General features: G+C 39.4%; 1 protein-coding gene across 13 annotated transcripts in view; it reads right to left on the bottom strand.

The window, feature by feature from the left end:
• Positions 1-21,477, bottom strand: part of R3HDM1 (R3H domain containing 1) — a 77,439-nt gene that overhangs the window by 37,209 nt on the left and 18,753 nt on the right. For 9 of the 13 annotated variants that reach the window (XM_033064774.2, XM_033064771.2, XM_033064776.2 and 6 more), the window contains 4 exons: positions 11,938-12,146; positions 10,893-11,103; positions 3,991-4,032; positions 3,459-3,548 (listed from right to left, as the gene is read on the bottom strand). In XM_033064774.2, the coding sequence (XP_032920665.1) occupies positions 3,459-3,548; positions 3,991-4,032; positions 10,893-11,063 (303 nt within the window). In that variant the 5' untranslated portion in view covers positions 11,064-11,103; positions 11,938-12,146. The remainder of the gene's footprint in view (positions 1-3,458; positions 3,549-3,990; positions 4,033-10,892; positions 11,104-11,937; positions 12,147-21,477) is intronic. The other 4 variants (XM_033064779.2, XM_033064785.2, XM_033064775.2 and 1 more) reach the window with 3 other exon arrangements.

Genomic DNA, 21,477 nt, shown 5'->3' with positions numbered 1-21,477 from the left:
GATTTGGATTCACCAATGTGCTATCCTCCATGTTACAATAACACTCCACAAAACTATCAGTAAATTAAAGAATCTTTCATAATCTGAAGTTTCTTCACTAAAAAAGTGACTGCAACTTCTAAACTCATTCCAAGTAATGCATACAGCAAGAGTTTAGTCAAAGTATCTCAGCAAGTAATCATTTTCTTACTTCCTTCCCTAACAAGAGCTAAAAAAGGAATCACCATCTGAACAGCTACTACCACCAGCTCTACTTCAAAGTGTGATACACCAGAACTGGGTACCAAAGGGCACTTTCTTGTGATTTCATGCTATAAAAACTGAAGCATCTAATTAAATATGACCTACTTGACTGGAAAGCTGCTAAAAAATCTTTTAACTTCTCTTCCCCTATAAAACTCTCCTAATTCCACCCTGTTTGCAGCAGGTCTCTGCTGGCATTTGGACTGAACAGACTCCTTGCCCAAACTCTGATCACCCATTGTAGAAGAGGAAATTGTCACCAAATTTTGCTTAAACAAGAAAAAGCCAAACAAACAGGAAAACACCCCAGACCATCAAAACTTGATCAATCCTGCCGCCTTAACACATTTGGGGAAAAGGTAAGAATATTTCTCAAAGGGCTTTTTACCAGAAAAGCCCACATGAGTCAATAGAAATTAACATTACAGCCCCTTGCCTTCTCCTCCCACTCCCCCCCTCCCCCATTGGGTTAGTTTACTTTGCTTAGAAAGTTCAATCTTCTGAAGGTTTATTTACTTGTTACTCATAATAACAACTGTCATTCACATGAACACAGCTCTTCCTTAAAAAGGGTTGAACTGGATCACCCTTTACTAGTGCTTGTACTTTGTATTGGAACATAGAGTCAGAACAACCTGATGTTTACACAAATGATGGCAAGAGAATATCCAGTTAGTGTTACAAAGATAAAAGATCAAACATATCACAGTTATGTTCTTCTTCTCACAGTAAATGTCTAAGCTCATACTTTCACAGCATCTTTTACTAAAGGGCTGCCAGTGCTTTTTAACAAGGATTAAAAATATGCAAGGCTCTTATCTAGGTTTCTAAGGAAGAAGGATCTTGCTTCATGTTGCAATTGAAAACAGAAACATAGATCAGAAAATAAATTGATTTGCTCAGGACAGTTTCTTTGGTCTGTCACCCTCTTCCATCACAGCCTTCTGAGGAGAAGCAGCCAGTGGTGCATTGCTAAGTGCCTCCTGCACCAACCTGTGTGAGGAATTTCACCCTGCTGAAGGCTCCTGGTGTGAAGGGGTGACTGATGAACAGTCACAGACAAGAGCATGGAGTTATACATGCTTAACTAGAGCACTGTGAGTTTGGGGATATTTTTCATCCAATCAAGGCTAACACTTTCTAATAACTGAAAATTGTGGCTCTTCAATTATCACCAGCAACATTATCCTGAATTTAATTTGTCCTGTGTCTTAAAATCCATATTAAGTACTAACACTAAATTGGCAGCCACTCTTTAGTTGCAATCACTGATACAACGGAGCAATGACTCTTCCAGGAAGGGGAAGCATCAGAGGTGATTATCCCGCTTCCAGAGACACCTGAGCAAGGCAGGCTCTTTCTTCTGAGCCACTGGACCTCCCACACATCCCAAGCACAATTACTGCTTCAGAGTAAGGGGCTGGAGGCACATTAGTCCCAATTGAAGCGGCTCAGTGGCACTTATGAAGAGCTTTTCCATGCTTTCCCTAATGTAGTTTGGGAAAGGAGGCAAAGTGGGTGAAGAAATTGCCTGTGTGAGGTTTTACAGAGGGTTGTGGGAGACCTGTGCCCCACAGGATGTGCACTCCAGCATCAGAACTTGTAACTTCCCACTTCTAACTCTCCAACACATTTCTCCACCCTCCAGGGAAGAACTAAATCTGTTCTCGCAATCATTTCTCTGCACAGCTATTGGGATTCATAAACCATTTCTTCTATATTATTGCTTCCAAAGAAAACTCACAGCTAGTTCTAATTTTGTTCTTAAGGCAATCTGCTTTTGGTATTCCTTTTGTACAAACTTACATTATCACACAATTCAATTCATTCTGCAGAACCAGCCTTGACATCCCTCCTGCTGCTGCAAGGGTTCCTTTCAAGAGCCACCTGGCAGCACAGAGCTAGGACAGATTCCCAGAGGACTCTGCCACAAATGGCACCTTATAAATGTCTGACTTTAAACCATTCATCACATGGTCTTGTGTAGTGCTGGAGGTTGGAAAATCATACTGTCTCATGTTGGAAATATACCATGGATGATCAGGCTTCTGTCAGAGACTGAGAAAGTTAAACCCCACTGCTCAGCCTGAACAACTCAGCCTGACCAGATCTCTCTATTTTGTTATCTTATGGGAAACATTACAAAAGGACTGTAAATCATTGTAAACATCAATAGCTCTTCTGTAGGCTTTTAATCCTTTACTCTGCAACCTATTCCAAACTATGATTTAGATTTTCATCATGGTAACAGGCCTGGTTTCTGAATTCCTCTAGTCAACACTTCAAATTCTGGTATATTAGCAAAAGCCTACAAAAATACTATTTTCTTATTTTTCCAAAGGAACAAAAACCCCCCCAAACCTCAAAAAATTTTAATTAGATTGACAAAAACCTACATGAGCTCTCAATGTCCGTATTTCCTCAGAACTGAATTATCACCTCTCCAGCAAAACCTCTTCACACCCTGCTTTCTACTGCTTCCTTCTTAACCAAAGTGAGAATTTTCATAAAAGCACAGTTCAGAAGCTTTTCAATAACAGCAAGGGCCCATTTCTGTTTTGATAGGCATGAACAAAACCAGCATTTTGATGGCCTTCACTCATGCACAGAACTAAAGCCAGCAGTAAGGTTTTGCTCTGAAAATACAGACTGGTATGGAGGTGAAGTCAGCAAACTTGGATTTTGTGTAAATTCTCCAAAGGAATTTTACATATTTTGTTCCATGCAGGAACTTCTGTAAGTGTGCTCTATAATTTTAATAGATTAATTCAGACATACCTCAGACAGGTATCACAGCTACCAGAAATTGGGACTAATATGCAGGAATTCAGTTACACCACCAGAAATCACAACTGTTTCCATTTTCAAAATATACAAAGCCAATAAATTAGGCTCCATACTAATCACAATGTTTCTGTCTTACTGATTGCAGACAGCACTTAAGCAGATTAAAGAGCCCCTCAAGGGTACTGTTGGACTAAAAAGTTAAAAGAACTGACAAGCCCCTTCTTTCTGTCCACAGATATCAACTAGAACAGTTTAGAAAAACAAAGCAGCAAATTCTGCACCTGATATTATCACCTCTATTAAATTCAGTATTAAAAAAAAATTAAAACCACATGGTGTCCACATATTCAAAGAACAGCCAACAGATTTTCTTTTGAACAATGAGTTACTTGAAATTGTTCCAGAAACTTCAGTAAGGTGATTTTTACCTGGAGGTCCTGTGATATTTCAGCTGTGGGAGGTGGTGGATATTCTTCACATACAGCAAGGCTCCGAACTAACTTTAACTTTGTGTTTGACTAAAGGAAAGTATGTAAAATTAAAATCTATGGCTTATAAAAGATAATATAAATATACCATAAGCCATTATCTTTTTCATTCATTATATGAAAAACAAAATGGCTGAAAACTGCATTTTTAATGTTTTCAATAGAATAAATAATTCCATTTAGGATGAAAATACTCAAGCAATTGCAGCTTTTGAAGGCACTACCAGCACAATAGAGCACATCTAAAAAAAAAAAATAAATAAAATGTTGGGAAAGTGTTTCTCTCCGTAACAATAAAAAGCCACCAAAAATATAAAGGCAAATCACAAAAGCAGACAACTAGGCAAGACAAAAATCCAACAGAATAAAACAAAGCTACAATGCCAAAAAAATAAAACTAAAGGCACTTTGCACAAAGCTGCACCAAGCATGAAGGGCTCCCTCCGCATGCCAGCACACCGGGCTACCGTACCTTGGACCTTTTGGCCGTCTGTCCAAAGGACTGCGCTGGCCGCTGGCAACAGGCACAACAGAGAAGGGTTACATTAACTCAGTGGCACAAGCTTGTTAATGCAAAAGTCTGTACAAGAGAAAGCTTTGACAGTTAGCACTGACACGGGCAGATCTGTGAAAGGAACAGCAGATGCTTTGGGCTGACGGATTCAGCGCTCTCCCACTTCCATCGGGCTTGTCCTCGATTTCCCTTCTTCATTTATCACAATAGATATCAGAGCACTTCTACAGGAACCAAGAATTATCCTTGTTCTGTGGCATCCATGCAGTTTACTGTCTCAGCCAGCTCCTACACTTTCAATTCTTGCTTCCTTATTTCCTTGGCAACATGGCATGGCTTTAAATTTTCTTCCTATTCCTGAAACCTACCTGGAAACACGATATTAAAAAAGGAAAGCACTGCCTCTACCAAGGGAACAGATAACAGATGAAGACCTATCATAAACAGCTTAAAACATAAGGGTTTTCTTTCACCCTGGGACCTATACCTACAGTATATTTTAAAATGGGCTACTGATTTTTTTTTTTTTCATTTAGAAATTTACTATGAATCGATATGATTTTCCTCCTCCCAGAGCCATTTTAGTAATGTATTGTGCAATAATTTGCTTTTTCTTCCCAAAGCCCTTATTCTGTTGTTCTTTAAGCCCTTATTCAATCCCCCTCCTTAAAAAAAATTACCAGGCTTTTACTACAGCATGCACAGCTGAAAGGTACATTTGAATCAACAAAAGCATTTAATGATTTGTTAACTGCACAGTTAAAACTAACTAAACCCTCAGTGCCAGTAGCACAAGAATAGAAACATTTAGAGTGGCATCACATAATTTAAGTACTGGTTTCCCTGGAGAACTAAAACTGATGAATAGACAAGCTTTTAACAGAACTGGTTTCAGTGAGCATAGGTCTAATATTTGTAAGGAGAAATTAACAGCAGTAATGCAATTCCAAAAGCTTTTTAATGGACAGTATTTCCTCCTTTAAAAAGGAAACTGGACAGAAACTCCAGTGGAAAATGCCATGAATGCAGCTCTCCTCACCTTAGCACACAGGAGATGTCTATCACGTGCCTGAACTTCTTAGCAGGACATACAGCATTGCCAAAAAGAAACCTCACCTACAGCAAAGAGCTCTGCCATGAGCAGAAGTGCTTTTTCTCTCCATTTCTTGAAGTCCCACATGTCTATTTTGGATGTTGCACCAGCTTAGCTGAGGAACAGCAGAAGGGGAGCTCATTTCAGCTCATTTCACTATGTAACAGAATTTTAAATAGCTGCACTGAAAACTAACTGAACTCACCACCAGCTTTTTAAAGGAAGCTTGCTGAGATTTTGAGCAGCAAAGACAGTTCAAATGCTCCCATTCCTGGAACCATTCAGACTCTGAATTTTGCTGTTTCCACACCTGGAACCACACAGCGACTTTGAGTTTTTCTGTTCATGCAAAATGTTTTCCTTTCCATCATCTCCTCTGAAAGCATTCCTTGCATTCTGAAAGCTGGCACTGCACATCCCTGACAAAGTTGCTGTTACACCAAGATACTAAATTTCAAAAACTGGATGATTTCCCAAGCTCCTATCAATTACTCCAGCCTCAATCAGCTTAGGTGTGTTCAAATCAAGTAGTGCAAATTTAAAGTCACATCAGGACTGTCAGTAGAGTCCTCAATTCACTGACAAGAGGCCAAAGAATCTATACTCAGGCAATTATCTTTTGCAAAATTTTGTAAGCTTTGAAGCCAGTACATAAGCCAAAAGAATATATGGAAGCAAACACCACAGCTCCAGATTTGACAGGGCACAAGAGGGAATTCAACTCAGTTACACATCAAGCTACTGCTCACTAATTAGGTAAATCACACATTTCAGTTATTTTTAAGAGTGATTTGAAGAAAAAGAGAAGAAATGTTTGTTGGGACTAAACACCAACAATATTGGAGGGAGCTGGGAGGCCACTGTAGGAGGGAGGTCTTCCCACACAGATGAGACAAGTATAACTCCACCCATCCATCATATTCAATCTTCTCATCCACAAACAACTGCCCTGCCCAACACTCCTGTGACAGATGTGGACTCCTGGCTTTCCTGTGGCACTTTAAGGATGTCCAAACAAAATCCTAGCCCCCAAGAGCCAGCTGTGACTGTGAGCAGTAAGCACCACACACATCAGATGAGAAGCACTGGAATAAAGCTGGTAGGGCTGGACAGCAGGGACAGCTCAGGTGAGCACAGGCCTGGCCTGGAGGTACAAACCCCAAATTCCCTGACACCACAGCAGCTGCACTCTTAGAGCTTGAAGATGGGTGGGTACAATCCAATGATTCCTTTTCTTGGACAAAACCACACAGAGGATGACCCCATTTCCACTGGAATTCCAGGACAGTAGGTAGCCAATGCACATTTTCTCTCTTTTCAGAGAGATAAATTTTATCTCTGTCCTAATTTCTCTGCATTTACTAAGTCTTGCTCCTACAGAACATCTTTATGTTCCCCACTTGTGAAAAGAATTTCTAGCTAATTTAGAATATGCAATCCTTGGTGAGTGCAAATTAGGCAATTTCTTTATATTTGCAGCCCTCAAAGACTTCTACTGCCTTAAGAAAACACTGTGTTAATGAAAGCCCTATTTATAGCCATTATGGGCAGGATTTCAAGACAGCAAGTCTTCCAAATAATTGCATAATGAAAATAATGATTAGGTTCTTGCCTTTGATAAAACCCCACCAACACAACTTCTAAGACCTCCAAGTCCTATGCTACATTTTCAATGGCAAAATAAAAAGGGAAGTATGATAGCATTTATCAAAAACATAAATAACCAGGTTTTCAGTAGGAGTATTTGCCTACTTTATTTTTTCCAAAGTATCTCACCATATCACAGATACTAAATGCAAAGTAAAGATCTGGAGCTGTTACATGCCTTCCTCTATCATCACTGTGCTGTCTAAACAAGCTGGATAAAAACAGGTCAGGCACAAGATGGCAAACTCAGACGTGTGAAAGGTTTTGTGAGAAGGGGCTCTATTTCTGAAGTGCCATTTGGGCATTTCTGAGGATATGAACAACATGACAAACCTGAATAAAGAGTGTTCTAAGGACATTCAGTTTTTTACCCTTCTGCAAAATTAGGTCTCAATTTCAAATCTAGTCAAGTGCTGCAGTCCCAAGAATCACTGATATCCTTGTAATGCTGAGGGAAAGAACAGTGTGGCCCATGGTTACTTGCTGTCCTGCATTAGTGAGCAGTGACAGCAATTTTCCATGACACAGTAGAGGATGACTGATGGAAAAATAGTTTCACCCTTGGACATGGAGGCAACTCAAGAATAAGAGAATCTGCCCAATCATTTATCTATTCAAAAGTATCACATCACATATTTTGGAGACAAAGACAGGTAAATCCTGACAAGACCCAAACAGCTGGGCAAAAGGCAAAGAAAGGCTTCAGAGAACTTCAGCTCTGAAACAGAGAGAAGCTCAAGGTTTGTGCTAGTATGGAAAGAAGACACTTGTAGGAAGAGAGATGGCAAGTTGCTAAGTAAAAGAACTATCAAATTGCCCCAAAGGACAAGGATATCCCCTAATTAGCATAAAACAAAATCAGAATTGTACTCAGTTAACACAACATTTGCCTTGCTTTCATCATACAATTGATGCATAAAACCCTGTACTCCTGCCATGAGGCTTTTCTGGGTTTTAAAAAAAAGTCTTCCTATAAATAAACATAAGGGACTATCTTGCAGGATAAATCCAGGATCTTTAATTTGCTCTCAGTATTTCCTGCAGCTTTGTCTTACAGTGGATGACACCATTTGTCTTCACCACCCAGAGACAGAGGAAACACAGACCCTGTGTTCCATCTGAATCTGAATTCATTTGTTGTGACCTGGCCTGGATAAGATGAACAGGTGGGAGACAGCAGAGACTGGTGAACCAAAACCCTTTTGATCACAAAAGCCACCATAGTGCTGAGGTGCATATGATTTCTGTGAAAATACTTTTCCTAACAGTGCCTCTTGTCTCCAGTGCCATTTAAATGACTGGAACCTCACTGCAAACATGCCAATTTAGAAATGCTCTCTGGATCTATAACACTGCTTCTGCACTGCTAAAAGAAATTGGGAGTGTTTGCCATGTACTCTAATTAGGTATTTTCCTCACATTGTACTTCCAATAGCAGACACAGCAGCCAAACAGTTATTAATGCCCAACCTCCAAATAATCTGGAATTTACAACCACAGTTACATTTCAAAATATAACCATCGGTTTCTGAATTGTGCAGTTCCAGAAACATGCCTGAATTCAACCCATGCCAAGTTTAGACAGAGGAAAAATCACAGTCTGTTTCTTCCTTGGCTGTAAAAAAGTCAAAAATGAAGTGATAACTGTAGTGAGGAATGTGACTGGAGTTTGTCAGTAGGTACCAAACCTATTCTGCCACCAGGGAGGAGAGCCAAACCCAACCCATCCTCTGATGCACTCAGTTAGTAAACAGCAGCACACAACAAATTCCAGGAAGTTTCTGATAATATTTTCCAACATTTCTCACCAAATTCTTTGCTCTTTTTCCCACCACCACAGTAACATTTAACATGCACCTAATGGCAGGTACTATGTCCACTGAAATGTCAAACTGTTTAACCATTAATTAGTTAAAAACTTGCTGATTGCTACTGTTCCATAAGGGTTCTTTACTATGGACAACCCCACATTTTAGTTTGTAGTTTAGCATAAAACATGCTCTAAATGAGAAATCCTCAAATATGAACCCTATATATTTGCACTGGCAGCCTCCACAGTACAAGGGCCATCAACTCCTGCTGATTTCAGTTGTTACAAGGACTTGCTCACAGCAGCCAGGTTCCATTTGGTACCTGTCTTCCTGCCACTCTGGAAATCTGTGTGCTCAGCCTCAGTTTTTCATCAAACTGCTCCTGTAACAGCAATGTTCTGGTGCTGATGGAGACTCCTGGACACCACACTGACAGCAGAGCTGTTTCATCCAGCAGCCTTCCCCAGGCAATGTCCAGTTCATTTAGTGCATGTGAGATAATCACTTCAGCCACCAGCTCCTGCTCCAGAACAAGCACCCAACAATGAACCCCCTGCCAAGCCAGAGCCTCTGGCAGCACTGGCAGGTTCATTCCTCTGCACTCTGATGAGACAGCAGTAGTTGTTTGCAGGAAGGCTTATTTCTTATTTGCCATTTGAGTCTCATAGACATTTCCACACTAACATTTGTTAAATGAGAAAATGTGAATGAGATTTTTCCAAATTACTGAACTGTATGAAAATAACTAAACCATAGATTAATTTTTAAGGCTCACTACTAGAATATTGCATTAATTAAAGCAAATATCAGTTCAGCTATAATATCTCCCAGCTTTTCAGTAGCAGTTATTTCTCATGTTACAGGAGAAGTATTTCATTTCAAGGATTTATTTTTCCATAAAATTATCTATTTACACTGATGGCAGCCTTAATAAAGCCAGCAGATATTAAAGTGTAAAACAATTGTTATTGCAGTGGTCTGCAAGATTTATCTGGAAGCAATTTAACATAGCAGATAAAGCTTACTTCACTCAGTGGAATATTGAATTGTTAGTCCTGAACAAAACTACTCCCCAAAGAACCTTTTACTCAAATCTCAATAACAAGAATCTAATAAGCTACTAGCCTGTTTTTGCAACCCATAAGAGATCCCTCAGATCCCAATCAAGATTTCTATTAAAAAATTGTTTAGTATTAACCCACATACACAAAATTCCTATAGGCAACTATAGCTTTTCCCAAACACAAATTTCTGTGTTTGCTTTTACAAATCTGGCCTGTTTTGTAGGTCATGTCAGAAATGTTCAGTTGCTTTCCTAACTCCTGCCCTCACATGAGCTGCTGACAGTCCCCAGTGCCCAGGTGAGCAGCCTCAGGCAGGAGCAGCTCTCTTGTCCCACACCTAAATCTCTGAGGTATAAAACCTGCTGCCACAAATTCCTAACCCTTCCTTATCAGCATGTTCTCCATTGACACAAGGTACTTCCACACTATTTGCTTTGCCTCCTTCTCACTTGAAATGTCATGCCACAACTTCCTTACAATTACTTCACTTCTGCCACCACCCATTTATATACCTCAGCTCTGCAGTGTGTGCACAAGGAACTGCCTCAGCTTTCCTACCTAAAACTCACTGACCAAAGCTGTCAAGCAGTGAAGCTCAGAGAAGGGAAGGTGCAGGGAGTATTTGCTGCCCACCAAGGCAGGATGATGCTCCCCATCTCATTCTGCAGGTGGCTGGGGCAGCACCCAGAGCTGCTGGATCCCTCTGGTTCCTGGGGATTTGGATTACCTACAGCTGATTACTTCATCCTTATGCTGAACAGCTCTGCTGGAAAATTCACACCTGAGCCAGCTGTAAAGTGCAACAGCTCAAGAGCCCTGGGCTGGCCACCCCTGCTGGCTGAGCTGCAGCACCTTGTTCAAAGCAGCAACACTCAGCACACACAGCCAGCTCCAAATTCTGTCAGGATTCAGCAGCAGCAAAAGCTGTTCCTTGTTCTGCTACAATGATAGACTTCATATGCACTCAGGGAAACACAAATACAGGCAAATTTCTGGTTCCCAGCAAAACCCCTCATCTACTTCAAAGAATTAAAAATGACTGAGTCATATTTACATGAGTATAAACAGAAGTGGGGCAAAGGAGGAGAGAGGAAGCAATAATCATCATATTTGCTTCCCTAAAACCAACCAAGTTTTCTTCACTGTACCAAAGAAACATAAAAGCATCAAGAGAATGGAGAACAATGAGACACAGACGTGTTTAACGTGATATACTAGTGAAAAATAAAGTGAAAAGCTTCTTACCGGCATATTGTTTTTGTTATCAGGACAATTTTCATCCTTTTCCACTTCAATCTGTTCCTGACTTCCTGATTTTTTTAGGTTTTCAACTGTGTCTGTATCTTTAAATTCAGCTTCTGAACCCTTCATTGCATCAGTTTCATCTTTTACAGTAAGAATATCAGACATCCTCATTAGAAAAGGTTATTTTAAAATTCTACAAGAAATACAGAACCTTTAGGACAAAGAAAAAGTGAATTATTGAGTCATTTAAAATTAATTAAAAAGCCACCCATACCTAAACATCTACCCAAAATAAACATGATTTTGCTGCAAAAAGAATTCCCCCTCTGCTATGATAATTTTTCCTGCCTTGTGTTAGAAGGAGTGATTGCTTTTTAACCACTTTTATCAGTGGTCTGTAACAGAAGACATCTACACAAACAAGAATTAAGAGATACACTGTTGGGTAACACTCAGTTTTTCTCTTCCACATTTTAAAAATAAACACCTGAACAATCAGATACTCCAAATCAAACTAGGCTCCAACAGAAACAAGGCAAGATTTTCTCAAAGGAAAAGAAAATTACATATAGATTTATTTTAAAGGAGTTGAAAGTAAATAGATGAATCATAGCGCCCCAAGTGTGCAAACATCCATAAATTTAATCAACTTTTTAAGTTTCCTTGTTGACTGGACAAGTTCTGAATGCAGGAATTATCTTACCTAGAACTGCAGCAAAACCAGTCTTAATAAAATTAAGCATTCTCTCAAAAGTAACAAAGAAAAAAACCCAATTTGGTAATTAGGATAATAACAATGATCAGCAATTACAATTTAAAATAATTAAAAATATTATATAAAGATAACTAATGATTAAACCCCAAATTTTCCATAAGAAATAATAAATACAACTCCTTGTCATTACTCAGCTACTGCAAGATGCAAAACCAAGGATGTTCCATTTCCTACAAGAAATGGAGAGTAAGATCTGAATGCCTAAAGCCCTTCATAAGAAACAAGAAACAATCCAATAATATGGAAAAACTGAAGTGTTTGATTTAGTACCTGATATGTCCTAGAGTTTGGGGATTGTGGTCTCCCACAAAAATAAAATAGAAAAATCCGAAGATCCTTTTCACAGTTGTCAGCCAAGATGTCAGTTGTGATGAACCATCTGGAATCTGGCAGGAGGAGTCCCATGTCCTTATCCCCAGTGTAGAGTCCTGGACAGAACTATTTGGTCTTGAATCAGCAAGAACATCCCTTTTGAATGCCTGAAAAATCAACAGATGAAATGCATGATACTTTTATTTGCTGTGGGAGGGGAGATGGAACATGGTAACACTTAAAAGCTTAAATAGTCATTTTAGGAAAAAAATTGAAAAAAAACCAAAAAATCAGCATTTGTCATATCCATCCTGTTTGCTCTATCTAGCAGCAGTAACAGCTTCATTGGACATCCAGGACATTTCTGCATTACAGAGTTAACAAGTAGTCATAATAAACATTTTGTTGGCATTCCTGAAACTCTGTTTTTATAAACACGCAGGTATCTTCCCAAAGAGTCTGAAATATGCAGCCCAGCAGGTGTGGAGGAGTAACAGGCCATGAAAGCTCTCAAATCTGTCAGCAGAACAGGGTTACTCTCTTTGCTGGAGTTAATCTACGAGCAGAATCCATAAGCCATATTTTGGGCAACTGGAATTGCAGAAGATGGCTTTACTTTGTTCAAGAAAATAACTGCCCTGGAATGAAGATTTACACATTTTTGCAAAATTGATGATTTTCCATCTTCCCTCTTTTACATATTTGAGAAATAAGTACCAGCCCCAAGGAAACCTTTGAAGCCCAGGCCAGAGCAAAGCCAGTGGAGCCCTGAGAACATCTGGTGGTGTTCAGGTCCTCCAGGGGCCTCCTCTCCCTCCCAGGGGAGATCACAGCCTGCCTACAACTGCTCCAGAGCTGAAGAAACACAGTTTGGTAAGGGATGAAGTACTACAGACACCTTTGCTGCATGGAAAAGAAAGAGATCCTATTTACTCAAATGGAGGGAAAATGATTAGAGATGAAAGAACAAATTGGAAATAAAAAGATACAAAAATGCAACAAAGAATATCCAGGATTGTTTGGTTGTTGAGGTGGCTTTTCCAGACAATCCAGATGCTGCTATAAAATTCATGAAGAGGCTCAGAACCTTTACAGTAAACAAAGCTTGAATAGAGATGCTGTTTCACTTTGTTTACTGACATGTAATTTGTACAATATTTAGATAAATGTTAAAAAACAGCACAGGCTGAAGACAGCAACAAACAAACCCCAAAACATTTATGTCCAGTTGCAAATATAATATTGCAAAGCAAGTGTAATTTAATTAATACTTCCTACACAAATCACAAACATAGCAATAGCAATCAACATCTTGAAGTTTTTCTTTAATTCTCTCAAATACACTAAGAGCTCCTGTCCCTTTGCAGCACCATTTAAAAACCACATATCAGCACACTCAGTTACCAAAACACAATCTGCAAATATCCTCGCTTGCTTAGGTCAATCCAGGAAACTGATGCACAAGAAAAGTCCTTATATTTCCTATGACAAACTAAGTGCAAATTAGTTTGTAACTTCTTCTGAACAGATTTTTCCATCAGACAGATTTAAAGCCTGCAGATTTGGTGCTACAGTTGAAGAGACAGAACTGAGGAAAAGCTGTAGAGCTCCAATTCACACGAAAAAATATCTCAATTTTGGGTTCATAGAATGGAGCTATTTTGAGTCAACTGGAATCACCATATGTGCATCTATGAGTAAATGCCAAACCCTGTGCTTCACACTAGCAGCAAAACACACAGAATAGAAAAATGAATCCATGCTTACCTCATTTTTTAAAATAATACCAGCTATAGATTTATTGAGATTGGTAATGCAACCTTGTGTTTGTGATCCACATCTGTGAGTTTAAGTACCTGGATAACATTCTATTCCTGAAGTTTATTCTAATTCAGCAAATTTTCATAGCTGAGATAATCTGGTTCTAGTTTCTAAACTTCCACAGACTGGATTAAAAAAGATTTAAGGAATTTAGGAATTTTATGTGCTGCAGACTGAGTGGGGGAGCAAATCACAGCCCATCCTTATGAATCCCACCTCTTTCACCCTCCCACACAGTTGGATGTTAATTTTTTGTGTCCCATGTAGGACAGGTAAAAGGAGAAAAAAAAGCAAGAAGGCAGTCCTTAGGAGGTGACTGCTCTTTGGGGAAAAAATAGGGTCTGGTAAGCAAACTGATTAACTGAAACAAAATCCCAGCACTGGCTTTGGACTCAACTGAAATACAGACCAACATAGTATTTGCATATTTTAATAAAAGGGCACAAATGAGGTTCTGCCCTAAAATTATCTTAAGAGTTGAAAGGACTGAATATTAGGGGCAGAACATTACCTGTGTTTGCAATTAAAAGCTCAAACGGCTCACAACGTCTCATGAAAGAAACACTTCTGATTCTAGTTTTTTTTGTAGGTGACAAAAATAGACACCTACTTCAGCAGACAGGAAATAAAAGGACTTGCATGTAAGAGTGGAGGATAAAATGTCTTACCTATGTTCTTCACCCTCAGCACTGAAATGTACATTCTTCTTCATCATATTAGCAACATTAGACCCCAATAATCACCCTGAACTCTGGTAATCCTCTTTCTGACAAGTGGTCACCACTTTGTTTATGGAGTTGCTCTCCTTTTTCAGAGGGAAGTGTTACCATCAGCTATGTGTTGGATGCCCAGTACTGCACAGACATGAGCTTTGCAGTCAGATCAGAAAATTGCTCAGTGCTGTGCTCTTACTGTTTTCTTTTGCACAGCCTAGAGGATAAGTCATAAAAAACCCCAAGAGATTAAGCAAAGTAATTCTTGAGTTTTATGATGGCAGCCTCTGAATCTTGATACATGGAAAAACCTCTGGATCCCTCATTTTGGGTGCTGACTTGAAAATTACCATATGTAAACCCACTAAACTGACTTGTGATGAGCAGAGATATTTCTGGGAAGAGGATCTACTCAATCCAATTTCTCTAAGAGGCATCAAGAGTTCCAACTCCTCCTTGGCAGTGTAGCTGGAGATAGGAAGCTTTGCACTGCCCATGACAAAAGAAATCCATTCTTTTTCTTTTTAAAAGAAGGTAAAAGAAGATGATTTTTTAAATTTACTTGTTGTTATTGTTGTCATTCTCAAGGAATGGCTGTCAAAATAACTTACAATTAAATCCAGGGCAGAAAACTGGATTAGAAGGGTGGGGGTGAAAAAAATCTACATTCAACAAGCAAAGTGGATGCACTGTCCACGGAAAGGTAATGTGAATATTTATTTTTTAAAACAAGTTTCTGTTGACTGATAAATCAACAGAATTCCTGCAAACACCAAACACTGGCCTCTCCCCACAACTTCCACAGCACTTTGTACAACAACTCCCTCCACAGCTCAAGTGGAAGAACCGATAGATGAATCCCACAAAGTGGGAAAAGTTGTGTCTTACCCTTGACATAACAGTGGTACAAACCTTTCTTGGATGTGGAAGTGCTTTGTTGTTTTTGGGAAAAGTCAGGATGTTTCCTGGGAAAAAGGATCTTTGAAAATTCATATAAGAGACCTGCACAACAAGAGCTTTTTCCATCTCAATTATATAAACAAATCTATATTAACATCATAATCTCAAGGTTCCTCTGACTAGAGCTCTCCCCACCAACTGAAAACACTCAAAGTTACATGTTTCTTTGGTAGGATGAAAGAGGAAAACGTTTATACCTTAAGCAGAAAGGTATCAATCAAAATTGTCTTAATAAAAACTGTGGGTATAACTAAAAGAATTACTGCATCCAGCTACTGCTTAATCCCATGGACCACTACCTACACACAGCTCTTGGTAACAATTAATTTTGGCAAGTCAGACCGATGTTTCAGACACTTAAATCAAACTTATCCATGGTGTGATTCCTTGAGGAGCGACCCAGAACCGTGCAGCTCTTTGGCAAGGGCAGGTTCTGTTGGGCTAACGAGCTATGGGGGTGCACAGGACATTTATGGGAGCCCTGGGCAGCAGGAACAAAGGCCCAGGAGGAACAGCAGCAGCTGTACAGCTGTTTCTACAGGGGTGACCTTCAGCTCTGCCCCAGTGCTTCCAGTGAGGGCATTTCAACAGCACCAGCCCGACTCAGAGTGATGAGAAGGTGCAGATTAATGTTGTTATCTGGGAGCTGAGAGCCTGTAGACGAATCCTGAGACAAAAGGTGGACAACCTGACAAACATCTATATTTGGAACAAATTAGTTCCTCCTGGGAAACTTTCATTAAGGCAGAAGTGAGAAAAAGACTGGAGGAAAGTGCCCGAGGTGATAAAGGAGAAAAAACAAAAGCAATCCCACACAACCTTGAAAATCCTTAGCTGGAAAGCAAGGGAGGATTCCAGAGGGAACAACAATTCTCCTGCCCACAAACAGACCAAGCTGTGCTCAGGGATGATCCAAGAGCCAAAAGCCAGGGTCTGCAATTTTGCTCTCCCTAGTAACTAGTGTCTCAGTGGCCCAGGCTCCTAAAAAATACTACACAGCACCTGTAAAAATGTAGCAGCTGATATTAAGATTGCCATTCATTTAACAAAAAAATTCAAAGCAGCTTTGTAAAATTATCAGAAATATAAATTGGAATTATGCAGAGGCAGCTGCTCCCTTTTTCCAGAAAAGTCAACACACTCCTGCTTTCTGCATGTCACCTTATGGCTGAAGTTTGAGACCCATTAAATGACCTACTAGGGAGCAAAGAGTCCTGGCCTGCCTACTGAACTCTGATATTGTACAGGTCTGATCTTTATTAAAACAATTATTAGAATCAAACCAATGAGAAATTGGTCCCGTTTTGAAGCATGAATCTAAAAGACTCCCTATCCTTGTTTATGGGGAAATGCTATACAAGTGAATCCATGCTGCAATGATTTAAATACTCTTAAAGATTTATGCTTTTCTTGATGATGCTATTTACACAGATTTTGAAGTTCTACATTAATCAGTTAGTGACTAAATGCTATTTACTCCATCAGCATTAGAAGATAGTTCTTATTTGATTCAATTTACCAAGGTACTCAGTAATCAGATTTTCAAAGAAAGAGTATGATAAATCAGAATACAAAAGTATAATGTGCAGTTATTCTATCTCTTCAAAAATTAATTAGGGACAGAATGCATCTCACCGTCTGTGCACATTATGTCCTACTACCCAGTGTAGATATTAAAAAATTAACTGGACAGAAACAGAACCAAATGCACCAGAAGCCATTTGCAGACTTCTCAACAAACCTTTCTCCAAATCGGAGGGAAAACCCCTGAAATGTGAACCCAATAAAAGGCTGTCCCAGCTCTTGCTTGTTCATCTTGCTGCAATTTTACCAAAGTGATCTGCTCTCCCATTTACTGTCCTGTCCCTGTGTCAGAGGAGCTGCTCCAGCAGCAGCAGAGCACAGGTTCACACTCCCTCCCTCCCTCCAGGCAGGCCCTGAGCTCACAGGGGCTGGCATTGCCAGTGCAGGGCACAGCTGGGCACCCCTGGGGCCAAGGCACCACCACCCCACCTCCCCTCACCTGCACAGCCTGGAGAGAGGAAGGAAGGGCAGAGACAACCTCAAAGCACCAGAGCACACCTGGCAAACACCCATTCCAGACCTACACACACTTCAGTACACAGGGTGTCACTTGGGCATCCGTAATGCTGAACATGAGAAACAAAACCTGAAATTGTCCCCAGTCTTCTTAAACATCTTCTTTCCTTTACTGGGATGTTTTGAATGCTACAACCTCTCACTCTAAGAGCAATATAGTGCCCTTCTTTTTCACCCTCAGGGCCTAAGGTAGGACACTACCCCTGCTCATAAGACAGTTGACAGGCTTTTAAAGAGGACACCTTTCACAGGAATAGGCATGTGAGAAGCCAAGGTATATTATTAGCAACTATCCCTCCCCCTCCTTTTATATTTTAAATTCTGAGCAATACTCTAAGGCTCTTTAATCTTGCCTCACCTTCTCCTGTGAGTTCACTCCTGAATCCAATGGAAACACTGAGCTGACAATGACAAAGAATAACAAGATAATTCCTACAGGAATGTAGTTGCATAAATGAGAATAAGATACTTCATGACAAGCAAGACTAGAGCAGTTTTTATTCTACATGTTTGAATACTGCAGTTTCCTATCAATATCTCTGGAAATCAGGAGTTTGTTGCCATCTGTTAGCCATAAACTGAAGAAATAAAATTTGAAATGTAACCTGAAAAATCTGCCACTACCCAGTGCTTCTTCAGAGTGCTCTGGTCCCCAGGAAGCTCAGCTATTCCATTCTACACAAAGCACTGTCATTCTCCTCTTAGTTTCTTTCCTGCACTTCACTTTTGATACAAATGATCAGAGCTATGCACATCAAAGGAAGTAAACACCTTTGGTTTCCTCTGGTAAATGAAAGTTCTCTGGATGTAGCTCCTGCTACAGTGGAACATGACAAAGGGTTCTTTCAATGGTGAGCTGGAAGCACCTTACATCTGGCAGACTACAGGTACTGCCCTTTCCACCATTTAGAAAAGGAAGAGGTTGGGCATACTAGGACACTACCTAAGGAAAAAAAAAATCCCACTACAGTCCTTGTTTTGACTAGAGGAGCTACCCAACACAAAGAACAATGGAAGTCCAAGTTGCAGGGTTTCTGATGAAATGACAGTTTTAGCATTGAACAGTCTGTGGTGGATGAAAATCAGCCTAGCTAACATTCACATACTGTTATTATAAAACACAGCTCTGTGGTTAGGCCACCCTCATTAAGGTAACAAAAATAATCTTAAATGGTTTATATACTATTTAAAGTTGTAGCTCTATTAGGATCTATTCTCACTTTTTTTGGGTAGCTTTAGAGAGAGAAAGAAAAAAATAATTTCCCAGACAGACTTCAAAACAGTTCACTGAACACTATTTTTTATATAATTGTCTCCTGGCAAGCATCTGCACAGAGTAACATACGTTGGCAGACAAAAGCCATTTCAGCTTGAGCACTATTAGAGCATTAACCTTTCCAAAATGCCATACCTCAGAGAGAGCAGAGCATTAGGTTAGTGGAAAATCCATCTGTTGAATGGCTAAGCCTCTCCTCCCCCAAAGAACATGCCTGTCCAAAGGCATGAGGAAAGAACTATTTAGAAATGCTTATGAAATACAGCATGACATATCTTTAGTTTTTGCTAGCATAGTTCTGTTGGCTTGGGAGGGAAAAAATGAATGCCCTTCTCACATGACATTGCTGTACCAGCAAAAGCTCTGTAGAAACAACTATGCTGACGAAGATTTTGTTGGCTTAGCTTTCATCATTCAGAGAAACCCAACTGACAGCAGAAAAACTCCTCCTGGCTCTTGAGCCATCTCTAGGGCTCATATTTAGAAAATTCTGTGTCCATGTGCCCACAGCAGCACCCTCCCACAACTGCCAGCAATCCCCAAACCTGCCCTCGCTATCTCCTCACCTGCATAGTCACCCACCATCCTTTATCAGCTCCTTTTGATATCCCACACACTATTTTCACACAAATTTTTCACTCACTTTTAACTATACCTTTAGAAAGCTTTCCACAATTCCAGAAAATGCACGCTGCAATACCCCACAGCACAAGTCTGCATCACCATATAATCTGTTTAATACTTATCTGTATGTCAGGCAGATCACAGACCCAAAGTATCTCTTTTCAACTACCAAATAGCAACAGTTCTCTTATTAAAAACAGTCCTAAATAACTGAAGAATCATCATCTGTTATTACATCATTCTCTGAAGCCTCATTTCTAGTGTTAAGGCCTTAAAATGGAATAAGAATAACAATATGCTTTTTTGTGTCAATTGGAAATCAATAGTTTGGGGAAAAAAATTGGTTTTCTCTTTATGAGACTGTTGATGCTTGTTAAAGGTCAGAGGTTTTATAGCACAATAAATTGTAAGTATAGACTGAGCTGTTTAGAGTTGTTTTAAAAGACTTTTAAACAAAAAAAAAAGGATCTTCAAGCATCTTTTAAGCTCTGCATTGATTAATTTTGGTATATTAGGAACAGTACAGAAGTAAGAAAAACATAAATATTTTAAGTTCAGATGATGTACAAAAATCATCTCAAAACACTCCATAGACAACAGATAGGATCAAATGGAGTCATGCCATCTACATGTTACTGCCAGATGATGCAGTAGCAAACTAAAACCTCAAAATACTCAGAGATTGATTTTTTCCCCAGTTATTTTAAGTAAATGAACTGAAGCATTGCCTGTGACAATTTCCAGCGGAGATACTCCATATAGCAGCTTTCTTAAAAGACACAAATCTCCATTTCATTTAGAAAACAGCCATCCACAACTGCACACAGCAGCGAACAATTTTCTATATATAAATCAGGCTTCATTCTTAGAATATCTAAGATAACATTTATCCATCATATTTCCATCAGTAACATGAAAAAGTGTCTCTAAAACTGACAAAAATTTCAACAGAGGATGGTAGGAACAGACTCCTGGAGTTACCAGGCAGGGTTAAAGAATCTGTTGAGGGCCCTAAAATATTCAGGATTATGCAAAGGACTTAGTTTTCAAAAAAGCTGAGAAGCAAAAGGCCTTTTCTTTCCATCTTAAAACAAAATTCACTAACTTGGTAAATTACTGTACCATTATGGTCTTTCTCTGCATCAATTAAAGACAAAAATCACCAAAGCAAACAATAAACATAACAAAACTTCCCCTGGGGCACTCTCAATGCTGTCACCTATGGCCCATTGCCACAGCTTCACAAATACCACCCTGCATCACCACCACACACACAAACATCATCCTGCTGCTTCAAAACCTGCTGATTACAAATATCAGGTAAAAACAAATCAGAATTTCATAACTGTCTGCCCCACAAACTTTAATCCTCTAGCAGAGTATTTTTGCTTAATTTCTAACACAATCACAGCAGGTCTGATGCCAGCAGTTCTGATAGTGCAGTAACTTGATAAAAATTAAATGACTGATTTCCATGGAATCAAGTGTCAACAATTTAACAGCCATCCAAAATTACTTGTTATCTCAACAAAAAGACATTTGGTTCTCAACACAAGACAGTCATCAACTGCATAAGAAAAAAAAAAAACATTTTCACATAGCCTACTATAAATACTGTCGCTGTTTAGGTTTGAAATCTATTTTTCAGTTCAAAACTTATCTTTCAAAAAAAAAATAGCTTCCTTGTTAGAATGGAGACAACAGTAACATTTAAAAAAAAACACACTAAAAAAAATTTAGGCATCCCCCCCATTTCTGCCACCTTGGGAAATTCTTTTAGCAGAGATATTTTTAATGATTTTCCAACCACAGCACAAATAAAACACCCAGTAAATAAAAACCAGCGAGAATGCCGTTATTAATTACAATGCAAGAAAAAAAATCTTTTTCAAGTCAATCTTTAAAGAAGGAAGAGATTTAGGGATGCTAATGATCTCTGCTCATCGATTAGGCCTAGAAGGGCTTTTGTGGAAAAAGGGAAAGCAAACGCAAGCTGTAATTTGT

The sequence above is a fragment of the Catharus ustulatus genome, chromosome 7 (genome assembly GCF_009819885.2).
Source record: "Catharus ustulatus isolate bCatUst1 chromosome 7, bCatUst1.pri.v2, whole genome shotgun sequence".
NCBI classification, from domain to species: domain Eukaryota; kingdom Metazoa; phylum Chordata; class Aves; order Passeriformes; family Turdidae; genus Catharus; species Catharus ustulatus.
This window is presented reverse-complemented; position numbering and strand designations above follow the sequence as displayed.